The sequence below is a fragment of the Alligator sinensis genome, unplaced genomic scaffold (genome assembly GCF_000455745.1).
Source record: "Alligator sinensis unplaced genomic scaffold, ASM45574v1 scaffold1118_2, whole genome shotgun sequence".
NCBI lineage: Eukaryota > Metazoa > Chordata > Crocodylia > Alligatoridae > Alligator > Alligator sinensis.
The window spans coordinates 204132-219133 of NW_005843184.1; the positions used below are offsets into that span (position 1 = coordinate 204132).

A 15002-nucleotide genomic window follows, 5' to 3' on the forward strand; every position below is an offset into this window, starting at 1 on the left:
CATGAATGTCTCAAAGCCAAAAAGGAGATGCACACCCAATGGAAGGGAGGAGCCATCACCAAGGAGGATTAGACCTTCTTGGCTTGAGATTGTAGGGGGGCTGTTAGGAAGTCTAAGGCAGAGATGGAACTGGGACTAGCGACCCGGATCAAAGATAACAAGAAGTCTGTTTTTTAAATACATAGGGGGTAAAAAGAAGGTACCAAGTAATGTGGGGCCTCTGCAGGACATGCTTGGTAATCTGGTGGTTGCACCAGATGATAAAGCTAATCTCTAACAGATTCTTTGCTTCCATTTTTCTGAGCAGGGACCAGGTCATCCCGCACACTGGCATTCCGGACAGACCCAGGGGAGGCGCAACCAGACTTAGAGTCAGTGAGGACACAGTCAGGGAACTTCTGAAAGGACTGGACGTGTTCAAATCAGCAGGTCCTGATGATCTCCACCCCAGAGTGCTTAGGGAATTGGAAGAGGTCATTGCAGGACCCCTGGCACAGCTTTACGAGCACTTGTGGTGCTCTGGTGATGTGCCAGAGGACTGGAAAAGGGCCAATGTGGTCCCCATTTTCAAAAAAGGGAGGAAAGAGGACCCAGGAAACTGTAGGCCCATTAGTCTTACTTCAGTCCTAGGGAAGCTCCTTGAGAAAAATATCCAGGAGCACATCTGCAAGGGGCCAGCAGGGGAGATTATGTTTAGGGGCAATCAACATGGGTTCATTCGAGGCAGGTCCTTGCAAATCAACCTGGTTGCCTTCTATGACCAGGTCACAAAAGCCTTGGATGCACGTGTCGTGGTGGACGTAGTCTTTTTGGACTTTAGGAAGGCCTTTGACACTGTCTCTCACCCCATCCTCATTAAAAAATTAGGCAACTGTGGTGTCGATGCTTACACAGTCAGATGGGTCACAAATTGGCTGGAGAGCCACACCCAGAGAGTGGTGGTGGATGGGTCATTTTTGACCTGGAGGGATGTGGGCAGTGGGGTTGTGTCGTGGTGGACGTAGTCTTTTTGGACTTTAGGAAGGCCTTTGACACTGTCTCTCACCCCATCCTCATTAAAAAATTAGGCAACTGTGGTGTCGATGCTTACACAGTCAGATGGGTCACAAATTGGCTGGAGAGCCACACCCAGAGAGTGGTGGTGGATGGGTCATTTTTGACCTGGAGGGATGTGGGCAGTGGGGTTCCCCAGGGCTTGGTCCTAGGGCCTGCACCGTTCAATATCTTCATAGGCGATTTGGACAATGGGGTGAAAAGCACCTTGTTCAAGTTTGCAGATGACACTAAGATGTGGGGAGAAGTGAGCATGCTAGAAGAGAGGGACAGGCTACAACTAGATCTGGACAGGTTACAGAGGTGGGCAGATGAGAATAGGATGGGTTTCAACACTGACAAGTGCAAGGTGTTGCACCTGAGGAGGAAGAACCAGCAGCATACCTACAGGCTGGGGAACTCCTTTCTCACCAGCACAGAGGCAGAAAAGGATCTTGGTGTCACTATTGATTCCAAGATGAACATGGGCTGCCAATGTGGGGACGCGGTCAGGAAGGTTAACCATACTTTGTCATGCATCCATAGATGCATCACGAGCAGGTCGAAGGAGGTGATCCACCCCCGCTATGTGACATTGGTCAGGCCACAGTTGGAGTACTACATCCAGTTCTGGGTGCTGCACTTCAGGAGGGATCTGGGCAGCATCGAGAGGGTCCAGAGGAGGGCCACTTGCATGATCAGGGGGCAGCAGGGCGGGCCCTATGAGGACAGGCTACGGGACCTGAACCTGTTCAGCCTCCACAAGCGAAGGCTGAGGGGGAATCTGGTGGCCGCCTATAAACTTGCCAAGGGGGACCAGCAGGCAATGGGAGAGTCTCCATTCCCCCGAACACTACCAGGGGTAACAAGGAACAACGGCCATAAGTTGACTGAGAGTAGATTCAGGCTAGACATCAGGAGGCGCTACTTCACTGTCAGGACGGCTAGGAGCTGGAACCAACTTCCAAGGGAAGTGGTGATTGCCTCTACCCTGGGAGTCTTCAAAAGAAGGCTAGACAGCCACCTAGCCAGGGTCATTTACCCCAGCATCCTTTCCTGCCCATGGCAGGGGGTCAGACTTGATGATCTGCTTAGGTCCCTTCTGACCCTACCAACTATGAAACTATGTAAATGTCATCTAAATTGTGGCTCCGTGACTCTGCAGAGAGAGCGTCACCAGTGAACTTGACATCACAGAGAGTATGCAGGAAAGAGGCAAGGAACTGGCAGAATCCAGCTCTATGCATCCCATCAGGTTGGACTGGTGATTTTAAATAACTTTGATTTCCATCATTTTTAATCAGGATTTACATCAACAAGCTGGGAGGTGAGTTCATTTGTAGAAACTCAATTCCCACCCCTGAAGTTGAAGTATTTTAAGGAATTTTGGGGTTACAATGTTTCCTTTTATGGGAAGATTCTCTTGCTTGAGGTACAGCAACCATAGCATTAGTGACTTTTGTCACTTTCATCCCTGTCATTCCTTAATTCCATTAAGGCAGGGATCAAACATATTTAAACAATTTTGGGCTGTGCAAAATGGGTGTGTTTCAATTCAGTTTCAGATTTGGCTATTTCGGAGGATAGTGATTTGTTTCGGTGTTTCGGATCACTGTCCTGTTTTGTTTTGGACAAATCTGTTTCTCCGAATCCAGTCCGCCAAATCTGTTTTGAACGGTCTGCAAAGAAAGCTTTGCACAGCCCTACCCAGCTAGCTGGGGCTTCGGGCTGTGGGCTTGGGCCCCCAGCGAGGAGCAGGATGGGGATGTGGCTGGCTTGTCACGGGAGGGTGGGGCCACTGCCCTCCATGCAGATGAGGAGCTCCCCACACGGATCTCTGATCGCTGTCATGCTGGGTCATGGGGCAGGGAAGCAGCATAGAGTGGTGAGCAAGCCTGCTGGTCCCTGCCACGTGACTCAGCTCTGCAGGCAGCAGAGATCCAGGCTGCATGGGGCAGGCAGTGGTAGGGAGGAGACCCCAGCATGGATCTCTGGTTCCTGCAGGGCCAGGTCGCACAGAAGGGATTCTCCAGCTCCTTGTTCTATTCCCCAGCCCCCAGTTTGATTCCCCAGTTCTTCTGTGCACCGGGTTTCAGCAGGCTGCTGCTGCAGCCTGGGGCCACCACTACCTGCTACTATGGCTAGTGGAGAGGTCTGAGCTCCATGAGGGGGCATAAGGGAGATCCCCACACCACCCCATCCTCCCTCACGCTCCAAAAACCCCACATACCCACACCCTGCGCAAGCAAAATCCATGCTCCCACTGCCCCACAGGCCATGGGCCCTGGACTCTGCAATCTTGCCAGCCCCACACTCCATGCTCTCACCCAGCTGTAGCTTCCCTACCTGCTGCCCACCTCAAGCACTGCAGCAGGGACATGAAGAGGAGCTGCTGGAGGCCGGAGAACCTGAGCAGGTCCACCAATGGCAGCAGCACCCCCACTACGAAGCTATGTCAGAGCTGGGGCCTTCCCACACACTAGGATGGGAACAAAATGTGCAGGCTGGTTGGGGTACAATTTATTGGTGGGCGCTTGTGGGCTGGAACAAATCACCTGGTGGGCAGGATCTGGACTACAGGCCATATTTTGCCCACCCCTGGGCTAGTCCAAACTCAGAGGTATATTCTCCTCCTTATAGCACCCGAATTGAGGATTCACTTAACCTCAACTCCACAAGGGGGAAGGGGAAGGAGGGAGTGAGGGCAGTTCCACTCCACTGACAGACTGTGACAGAGATCAGTGAGCAAGTGCCTGCCATCTGGTGTGGCACAGGTCCAAGCCATTCTGCTCTCTGTGTGTTGTGTTACTTGGCTTGTCTCCCAGTAGTGTCCATAGACTCTATGTATATATGTTAATAACCTGTTAACCTGTCAAGTTTGTGTTCATTTTTTTGCCATTCGTATTACAATATATTCTTGTTATTTAACTTTATTTAAGTTTCCAGTGTGTGTGTGTATTCAATTTCAAGCGCTTAGCCGAGTCAGGCTGTGTAGACTAATACTAGGCATTATAGCGCCACAACTCCCCCCTTCTCTGGCTGGGATTCTTAGATTGGCTTGTTAAATTAAGAGAATCTTGGGCTTCTTCAGGAACCACTGAGCCTGCCCGGCCCTGTACACAGGGGGATTCGCTCAGTGCTTCTGAACCACCTCTGGCCTGCCCTGAGGGATGGGGGCAGCTGGTGACATATGCATTCCACTCCATGGTTCCTTGTCCCTGGGGCATTTGGGCTAGGTACAGACAGTGAAAAAGCCCAAGGCTGAATTGATTCAGTCCTTGCAGGTTAGTCGAAGATGCCGGGATTAAATTGAAACAGAAGTGAATAGACATTTACCTTTGATTCAGGAAATATAGCCACATGCCTGCAGTGGCTCAGGCCAGAAGCCAGGAGGCACTAGAATAGGGCTGTCTGGCTATGTGTTTACTTCCTCTTCCTGTAGCCCCGAGGTCTCTGGGATTTGCAGTCCATAATTACAGCAGCAGGACTCTGCAGGGTTTCTCATCACTTCCTTTTCCTGCTTCCAGGTTCCTCTGGGATTTGTAGTCTACACTTGCAGCCAGCAGTAAGTTTGAGCAGGGGAAAGGGTGTTTAACTCCCCTTCCTAACCCGAGCCAGGGATTCCCTGGGTGGGAGTAGGGGTGGGAAGGAGACAGGCCACCCTTGTAGACTGGGCTGACTTGCCCCCCTACCCAGGGCCGGCCCACAATTTTTTGGGACCTCCTGCAAGAAATACTTCTGGGGCAGCAGTGGTGGGAGGAGAGGGTGTGGTGAGTGACTGAAGAAGCCCGTGGCAGCAGTGTCGGCAGCAGGGGGGAGGGCTGGAAAGCAACTGGACGTGAAGCTGGTGGCAGGAGAGGGGATGGTGATGAGCGGCCCCCTGCAGCTGCAGGTTTTGCAGGATAGGACAGGCTGGCCCTGCCCCCACCTCCTTATCAGCCATCTCTCGTTGCTCCAGCTAGGGAGCAGAGGGGTGGGGCCAGCCCTGCTCTCTGGAGCAGACAGCCCAGCCCAGCAAAGCATGCTGGGATGCCAGGGGACTGTGATATATCAGGAAGGGGTCTGGGACAGAAGTTTCATAAACCCTTTGATCCAAATCAGTTAAATCTGACACTACATTCAACCAGGCTTATCTTAAACCAGTTCCAGCCATTTTGAAACTGATTTATGTGCACTGAGCTTCTGTCCTGTGACAGGTTTAAACCAGTTTCTGATCACTTATACCAGTTTATGTGTTACTTCTGTCCCTAGCCTAGGTCTCCTCCCTGCACCCACCTGGCGGAGCATTCCCTTGTGGTGGGGGTCGGGAGGGGCAGTGGTGCAGCTGCTCCTTCCAAGTTACCGGAGGTAAGAAGCTTTCACCTCAGGCTAGACGCTCCGAGCAGCTCAAAAACAGACTTGATTGGAGCAAACTTGCAGAGAATCATAGACAATTAGGGCTAGAAGGGACCTCAGGAGGTCATCTAGTCCAACTCCTTGCTCAAAGCAAGGCCAGCCCCAGCTAGATCCTTCCAGCGAAGTCTTTGTCTAGCTGGGTCTTATAAACCTCCAAGGATGGAGCTTCCACCATCTCTCTGGGATCCCGTTCCAGTGTTTTACTAACCCTCCTAGTGAGAAAATTCTTCCTAATATCCAACCTAAACTTCCCTTGCTGCAACTGGAGACCATTGCTCCTTGTTCTGTCATCTGCCACCACTGAGAACAGTCTAGCTCCATCCTCTTTCAAACCTTGCTTCAGATAGTTGAAGGCTGCTTTTAAATCCCCTCTGTCTTCTCTTCTCTAGACTAAGTAAGCCCAGTTCCTTGAAGCTGGCCTCATAAGTCATGTGCCCCAGCCCCCGAACCATTTTTGTTGCCATTATTACATCCAGCTGCAGGCAGCAAATGCCAATGGGGCAAGAGAAAGCCTGGCTCTGGTGGGCCTATCCCAAATCCCCCCACATTGCGAGGCATGAGCATTCACTGGACACATGCCTACCTGTGCCTGTTGCTTGTGGACTCCTGAAGCTCTATCGAAATGGCCACAACCTTTCCTGGTTTCTTAACAATGGGTGTATCTACACGTGCAATTGCCACAACATAATAAACTTCGGCCAGTTCATGCCAGAGTCTGCTGCTCCCAGGTGTAGCATCTGCACTCAGGACTGCAGCAGTTTGAGGCAGGGCAGAGCAGCCTTGGGCTGGCAGGAGGTCCTGGGGCTCAGACCTGAGTTCCACGTGGCGGCGTCAGGCAGCAGAGGAGTTGGCAGGGTCATGAGGGTGCTACAGTGCAGGGTTAGATGGCAGGCATTGTACCACACTCATGCCCCAGCCAGGCCTGGTCATCATCTACAAGTGCATCGTGGAGGTGTAAATTACTCTGTCCTAGGATACTACTGTTCTGGATAATACTATCCTACAGCAGAGACCATTAATTTACTTTGCCTTAATACCCAGCACACCTGTACATGATAATGCTTTACTGTAGAGCTAATTAGTCAACTCCATAGTAAAGCACATGTGTAAATGGACCCATGAAGCTTGGTTGTTTCAGCAGCCTCTAACCCAGCCCCAGGCAGGAGAACCCTACCAGCCAGACCACAGAGGTTTGTTCTAGTAGCTTGTTCCTTAAGCCTAGCTGCAAGATACCCAGGTGCAGCCAGAGGTGGATCCAGGATGGGGGTGCACTTCCACCCCACTTCGATTCCTGCCTCATACAAGGTTTAAAATCAATTGCTGGGCATAGGCCACAGCATTTCTAGTCAGGCAGCAGTGAAAGAGTCAATTGACTTTTCTGTTTTAATGGTAGTGAAACATCAAGACAAGCTGGCTTTTCTTCTGTAGCTACTCCAGGTAATGTTGCTTCTGTCATAGCCTTGCAGACTGGTTTTAACTCATGCCAATAATATTTTATTTGTTTTCAGAATCTTAAAATAAATAAGACAATCCTAGGCCCATAACACATTAGTAAAGCTTCCAGTTTCTTTTTACCTGAAGAAAAATGTCTGTTGTGTTATATGTGAGGATGCACCTCACCATCTGTACCATCTGAATCTTTTCATAGATTCATAGATGTTTGGGTCAGAAGAGACCTTAGCAGATCATAAAGTCCGACCCCTTGCCCTGGGCAGGGAAGAGCACTGGGGTCAGACAACCACAGCCAGGTGCATGTCTAGCCTCCTCTTAGACTCCCAAGGTAGGGGAAAGCAGATTCTGGCAACCCTTACTGTAAAGAAGTTCTTTCTGATGTCTAACCTAAATCTGCTCTCCATCAGTTTGTGGTCATTGTTCCTAGTTACTCCAAGGGGTGCCCTGGTAAACAGAGCATCTCCTATTCCTTGCTGCCCCCACCCCCCACCCCAATTAACTTGTAGGCAGCCGCAAGATCACCTCTCAGCCTTCTCTTGTGGAGGCTGAAGAGATTCAGGTCCCTCAATCTCTCCATGTAGGGCTTTGCTTGCAGGCCTCTAACCATACGAGTGGCCCTCCTCTGAACTCTCTTGAGGTTGTCCACATCCCTCTTGAAGTGTGGCACCCAAAACTGGATGCAGTACTCCAACTGTGGCCTGACCAGTGCCGCATAGAGGGGAAGTATCACCTCCCTGGACCTGTTCATCATGCACCTGCTAATGCTAATGATAAGGTGCAGTTAGCTTTACTGATTTGCTTCATGACATTGATGACTCATGTTCATCTTGGTGTCAACAATGACTCCGAGATCCCTTTCCACTGCTGTTTGCTGCTAAGACAGTCCTCCCCCCGCCTGTAAGGGTGCTGGTGATTCCTTCTCCCTAGATACAGCATTTTGCACTTGTCCTTGGTGAACTGCATCCTATTCTGTTCCACCCACTTTTCCAACCTGTCTAGATCCACCTGGATTCATTCTCTACCCTCTAGTCTGTTAACTTTACCCCATTATTTTGTATCATCTGAGAATTTGGACAGAGTGCTTTCCATGCCCTCATCCAAGTCACTGATGAAGACATTGAACAGCACAGGTCCAGAGACTGAGCCTTGTGGGACTTTACTGCCCACATCTTTCAAGGTCAATACCAACCCATCCAGCACCATTCTCTGGGTGGGACCCCCCCAAGCCAATTTGCCACCCACCTGACCATGTAATCATCTACGTCACAGACGCTCATTTCATCTGTGAGAACAGGATGAGATACTGTATCGAAAAATCCAAGTAGATGGCATCTACCTTGATTCCTGTGTCTAGACATTTTGTGACCTGGTCATAAAAAGAAACAAGGTTAGTCAGGCAGGATCTACCTGCTATGAATCCATGCTATCTGACCTTCAGCATTGTTTTTTCTGCTAGACTCCCACAAATGTGATCCTTAATAATTTTTTTCAAAGATTTTCCTGAGAATAACTAACCGGTCTATAGTTGAGACTAACAGGTCTATAGTTACCCGGATCCTCCCTCCTCCCCTTCTTGAAAATAGGGACCACATTGGTCCTTTTCCAGTCCTCTGGGACCTGACCTGAGCATCAAGAGTGCTCAAACAGCCGTGCCAGTGGCTCTGCTATGACACTGGCCAATTCCTTCAGCGCCCTTGAATGAAGATCATCTGGGCCTGCTGACTTACACACATCCAACCCCCGCAAATGTCGGTGCTAACAGTTGGTGGGCTGGTTTCCCTTTTGTGCCTATGATCCAATTGGGAGATTTGTCCGGATCCATGTTCAGGAATACAGAGGCAAAAATCTCATTGAAGAGCTTAGCCTTGTCCCCCTACCTGTCACTAATTGCCCTAATTTGTCCTGTAGGGATCGTGTGCTATCCTGTGCCTTCCTTTTATTCCCTAGATATCTGAAGAACTTTTTGTTGTCTTTAATATTTTTTGCCAGCCTAAGCTCTATTTCTGCTTTGGACTGTCTGACTGCCTCCCTGCAAGTGCGGGCCAAGTAGGTATACTCTGCCTTGGTAGCTACCCCCTGCTTCCATAGCCTATATGCCTCTTTTTTTGCCCCTAGGATTTCCCTGTTCAGCCTAGAGGGTTTCTTGGCCCCTTTGCCCCTTTTCCAGCACAATGGGGTTGTCTCCTGTGCCTATAGAATTGTTCCCTTTAGGAACAACCACCCTTCCTGGACTCCCATTTCACCAATGCTCCTGTTCTTCAGTGCCTCATTAACTAATCTCCTGAGCACACTGAAGTTAGCCTTTCTGAAGTCTAGCACTTCTGCCCTACTGGTTATCTTTCCCACCCTATGCTAGACGGTGAATTCAATCAAGTAATGGTCACTGTCCACTAGGTTACCTTGTGTCAGTAGATTCCCCACCAAGTCATCCCCTGTAGCCAGCACCAAATCCAGTAAGGCATTTCTCCTAGTGGGACTGTATACCTCTTATGTTAGGTGAAGGTCCTGTCTGCAGGTTAAGAACCTACATGAACAGTTGGATCTAGATGATTGCTCCTCCCAACAGATGTCAGGGTAGTTTAGATCGCTCATGACAACCATGTTCCTTGACCATACGGCCTCTGAGAGCTGTCTGGAGAATTCCAGGTCCAACTCATCCTCCTGATGTGGCAGCCTGTAGTAGACCCCCACTACCAAGTCCCTTTCCCCCTGACTCCCTTGCATTCTGACCCACAATACCTCAATTTGCCCCTCCTCAGGTCTCATCTTGATTATGGATGATGTATATTGCTCCTTAACAGAGAGCAACACCCCCCGCCCTTTTCTCCCTACTTTATCATGTCTATACAGCCTATAGCCCTCAATTCTTACTGCCCAATCATGGGTAGGGTCCCACCAAGTTTCAGTTAGCCCAACTAAGTTGAAGTTCTTGTTTGCAAGCAGGAGTGCAAGTTCCTCCTGCTTGGTCCCAATGTTGCTAGCATTAGTATAGAGTATAGGGGCCCGCTGTCGTGATGCCCATCGGGCCCCTTAGTAATTATGTGGGCTGTTCCAGCACACGGCTCGTGGTTTGTTGATCCTAGATTCTCTCTGTCTGCATCTCTGTCCCCCGACAAACCTAGTTTAAAGCCCTGCACAGGAGATCAGTCAACCTGTAAGAGAACAGATTCTTACCTTTCGAAGAGAGATGAAGACCATCACATCCCATGATGCCCCTTCTGTGGAAGTGTGGATCGTGGTCAAAGAAGCCAGAACCCACACAATGACACCAACTCCAGAGCTGCAGGCTGGCTTCTTTGATGCAGGTGTTGTGATGCTGACCATGACCGCTGACAGGGAGGATTGATGAGAAGACCCCCTTTGGCCCTGCCTTCCTAAGCCTGGCCCCCAGAGCCCTCCAAGAGCCACTCTAATTAAAGCACCCACAGTGTCTTGTGCATCAGCGTCCCTGCGTTTCAATATGGTGGTGGGAGCACTTTAAATAAAGCTCATTTGATAAGCTTTAGTTAAAACATCCGCGCCACCATTTTGAAGTGTGGGGACATTGAACACTCAAGATGTCAAGGCTGCTGAAATGTGCTAATTAGGAGGCATGGCTCATGTCTACAAGCACCCGCTGATTAGAGTTAGGTACTTTGGAGATGTAAATAGTACTACAGAGAAAAAAAAATGTTCTCTAGAGACCTGGAAAAAACAAAAGAGTTTCAGAAAACAAGCAACTTCTTGTAGGGTTTATTTTTATTTATAAACAGTATAAATGAAGTAGAGTCAATACCCCAAAGTATATTTTCCAAAATTCTTATAAAAGTGTTTAAAACTGTGACTTTTATTAGAACAATCACATCAGAAAGCTGCTAAAAGTCAATAAAACTAGCTGGTTAAAAGGAACATCTTTAAGAGTTTTGCAATAATTGGTGAGACGGAAATTATTCAATAGGCAATGAATTTTTACATATTAGCCAGTCTAGGTGTAAGGTACACAGCCTTGGTTAAAGTGGATTCCATGACTATTGTCACTTTCACAATGTGTCTGTCTATGCTGAAATCTCTCTGCACCAGCAGATTATTTACCTGAAGAATAAAAACAGGTAAGCAGTGAAGTTCACTTAATTCAAAATCTACACACAATACATGGTATATCCACAGGCAGAATCTGGTATGTGGTATGCGGGCACATCTACACAAGATTTTTACTGAGGATCTGACTAATTAGCTTTGCAGTAAAGTCTCAGTGTCTATATGTACGGCCATGTGAGGCCACAGTAAACTAATAAACAGCCCTAGGATAGTACTTGTCCACATAAATACTGTCCTGTGGCGGCACTATTAAGCGCACCACAATGCACATGTAGACACTGACACTGGCTAAGGCATGAAGGTGCTTTAGTGTCGGGGGCTACCTGCCAGCTAGCCCCCCACACTAAAGCACCCTTGTGCCCCAGCCAGCCCCTCTACAGCATGCTGAGCTGTACTGGAGCAGCTCCAGGCCAGTAGGGTGACCCCTCCCCCAAGCCTCCTGCAAGCTGGGGCTACTCCAACCCAGCTCAACATGCTGTAGTCCTGTGTGCACATTGCAACACTCCACCCAGGAGCAATAAACTCTGGTGCAAACTGTGTCGGAATGTATTATGTCACACTAATATCATGTGAAGACACACCCTGTATGTGTCTGTCTGAACCGAGCCTGTATAAACTAAGCATAGAATTCAGTCAACACAACAAGACCAAAAACTCCTGTCGAGGCATACAAACATCAAGTCCTGTTATATACTTGTATTTCCATCTGGGGAGGGAAGCTGTGTAAGAAGTGTAGGCAGAGATAGTGTGGTACCTTCCTGCTAGAAAACTGGGCAAAAGTCAATGAAACCAATAAGAAACAACTCGTGAACAGGATTGATGGTGTCTTTCCTTCTGGCTTGATGAGACTGCTTGCTCTGCCTCCCCTGAGACAACTCTAACCCCTTAATTTTCAGAGCAGTATTAAATAGACACTGAAATAAAACCTGCATCTTCTAGTGTCGTCTTCATGGTACATTCTTTTCAAAAGGAAGAATGAAATAGCCACAGGTAATGAAACTGAGCACAAGTGAGCCTTGACCAGACCTACCATTCTGTAGCTACCCATGGCTCCTATAGTCAAATAAACCCAGCTCACTCATGAATTCTGCTCTGAGTCACTGTTTGGATTGAGTCAACTTGTTTTAAGTAGATTTACATTATTTTATAGTTCATGAAAAGTTAATTTCACTTGCTGCAGATCAGCAATACTATAGAGTTATAGCAATGTTATTACTTTAAATGTCCCTAATGAATGAGATCTTCAGCTGATGTAGGCTAGCATAGCTTGAAGCATCAAGCTCAATATATTCAACAATTAAGGATGACCAGGAAAGGAAATTTAAAATACCAGTGTTTAATTCAGTCTGTTATTGCTTATTTGTACATAGAAAATAGGAGTACCCTGTAGTTCAGTGGCAGCATCCTTGTCTACCACACAAGAGACATGAGTTTGATTCCCAGATACTTATACAACTACAGCCATGGAGGCACTAAATGTCTGGTCTTTGGATTCTGTCTCAGTGGTGGGAAGGGAGGATGGAAGGTCTGGGCAGCCTCCACTCCTCCAAAAATTCCTGCTCAGGCACAGGTATTGAAGGTCTGGGTGACCCTCATGCATACACCATGATCCAGGAGGATTGATGGTTGCCATACAGAAGGCAGGCATATCATTTTTTGTGTATTTTTTCTTGGATTTGGAAATATCAGGAATGTCAAGTTTAGTCTTCCCTATTTGTGTTGCAGGCATAAGGGCATATTGGAAGCTTTTACAAAGTGTAATTGAAAGCACATGGTATTGAATCTTTAAATGACTTGTGTTTTCTATCAAATGATTATAAGCTGCTGAAGAAAAATGCCCAAATATCCACTGTTCAGCTCATTTGGACCCATGAAAACGGTGCAAAAAAGAGCAGACACCTCATTAGTTTTCCTTTGCAAGCTACCCTGTGGATATATTCTTTATACAGTTTTGTTACATACTTACCTTTGTAAATAAATCCCCTAGGTGCCACTTCATGCCATGCTGTGAGAACACTTTATTCATTGCTTCAATCATCCTTGATCCAATTATTTTGTTACGCAAAGAAATATAACCTATAGACAGGCAAAAGAGAATGAGTTTTCAACTTGATTCTATTTCTTAAATGAATATTAACTGTCAAATGCAGCTTATGAATTTTTTTAAACTATTGCCTGGTTTCTTAAAAGGTAACGGAGAAAGCTTCCCCACAGCCATGTAAATGTCATCTGAATTGTGGCTCAGTAACTCTTGCAGTGAACTTGACATCACAGAGGGTATGCAGGAAAGAGGCAAGGAACTGGCAGAATACAGCTCTATCCATCCAATCAAGTTGGACTGGTGATCTGCATTTGTGTATTTTATTTTCCACAAGAAAGTAATGGCATAAAGTAGCATTTTCCTGCTAAGTGTGTGTTCTATTTACATATGCACAGTTAAGCAATTGCATAACTTAAAATAGGAACATAATGGGATTTTCAGAAGCACCTATATCTCTAGTTCCCCAATGTAGCTCTATTGGTATGAAGCACACATCCGCATAAACTTCTGGCTTTTTTGGTTTAGTTAACATGCACTGCTAAATATCACAAGCAAAACTTAAAAGCACATTTATACCACACTAAGAGTTCACACCGAGTATTATATCGTTATGTTAGTTGAATTTCATACCTTACCTATACCAGTATAACTCTTCATATAGGATAGATATAGAGAAAAGAAGCACAATAATTATACATGGATAATAATAAACTTCTACGCTGACGGAAGTCAATTTGTGTTAACAAAACTTTCCAGGATCAAAGCACAGCTGAGAAAGTCCTTATAAAAGTGGTCAGTAAATAGACATTGGTTTCAAGATACATAGCACAGCTGTAAATAGAGTAATTCTGTGACAAATACAAAAGAATGGCATAGACTGATTTCAGGATGGAGTTTAAAATAACTGTAACCCCTTTAGCAGTTGGATTCAGCCTTGGGAGAGAAAACAGTACAAACTAGGGGAAGGTAAACAACTGTGGGAAAATTATATGATGGAATGGATAAAAAGATATTATAAGATTGGCTCGAAGCACCTACAATTCCCTGGGATCTCAGTGCATCCCACAATGCACTGCTGAATTTCCCACAGCACACTGGGACAGATGGTGGCATAGAAACCACTGGATGTCTAACTATGGACATGCTGCCTTTAAGCAACATAACTGCATGTGCTATGGCAGCACTCAGTACTACTGGCTGCTGTAAGCCAATTCCAACTTTTACTGACAAAATTCCTTAGCGTTTATATAACTTGCAACAGGGGCTGGATGAGAAGGACTCATAGAGATCTCTCTGTCTTTTCGGGGGGCTATTTCCCAGCCACTGTCATTCACAATTTAGGGGTACAGATACAGTATTGTAGATGTGATGTAAAATCTTGATGCAGGACATGCAGAGCCAGATTTGGGCTAAACTCTCTTACCTTTCTGAGTGGAATATACAATATAGTAATCACTAGTTGTTGGTAGCCTCATGGCATCCATCATGTCGTCAGATTCCTGGAAAACATTGTCCTTTTCTTCAACTCCTTCATCTACGTTTCCTGTTTTTTATGATAAAGCAATATGTTTAAGCATATTGTAATGTGACAGTCTACTATGGTGCAAAATGTTTCACAAACAAATAATATATCAATAATTAGGGCTGTCAATGAATTGCAGTTAATGTGTGCAATTAACACATTAATCAGTTCTTATGTTAATTTTTTAACATGTTAGTCGCACACAGTTTTGGAGCCTGCATATGGGCTCCACTCCACTGCCCCTGGGCTGCCCAGCGAACAGCAGTGGCAGCGCAGAGGACTGCAGGGCAGCCCAGCACGGGCTCCAGACATCTGCAGCAGGGGGTGGCAAATGCACAGCCACAGGCACGGATGAGCAGCCACAGCCTGCACATGGCCAGGAACATAGCCCAGCTGCATGTAAAGAACTGCCCAGCAGGCAAGTTGGTGGAGGGGAGAGAAGGAGAGAGAAAGGGCGGGGCGGGGGGGGGGGGGAGAGCGGGG

General features: G+C 47.2%; 1 protein-coding gene across 1 annotated transcript in view; it reads right to left on the reverse strand.

Moving 5' to 3' along the window:
• Nucleotides 1-10503: 10503 nt before the first annotated feature.
• LOC102380711 (caspase-14) overlaps nucleotides 10504-15002 on the reverse strand; it is a 13242-nt gene continuing 8743 nt past the window's right edge. Inside the window, exons 6-8 of the mRNA XM_025194358.1 lie at nucleotides 14421-14540; nucleotides 12923-13032; nucleotides 10504-10950 (exon numbers count right to left, since the gene is read on the reverse strand). Coding sequence (XP_025050143.1) covers nucleotides 10828-10950; nucleotides 12923-13032; nucleotides 14421-14540 — 353 coding nt within the window. The 3' untranslated portion in view covers nucleotides 10504-10827. The remainder of the gene's footprint in view (nucleotides 10951-12922; nucleotides 13033-14420; nucleotides 14541-15002) is intronic.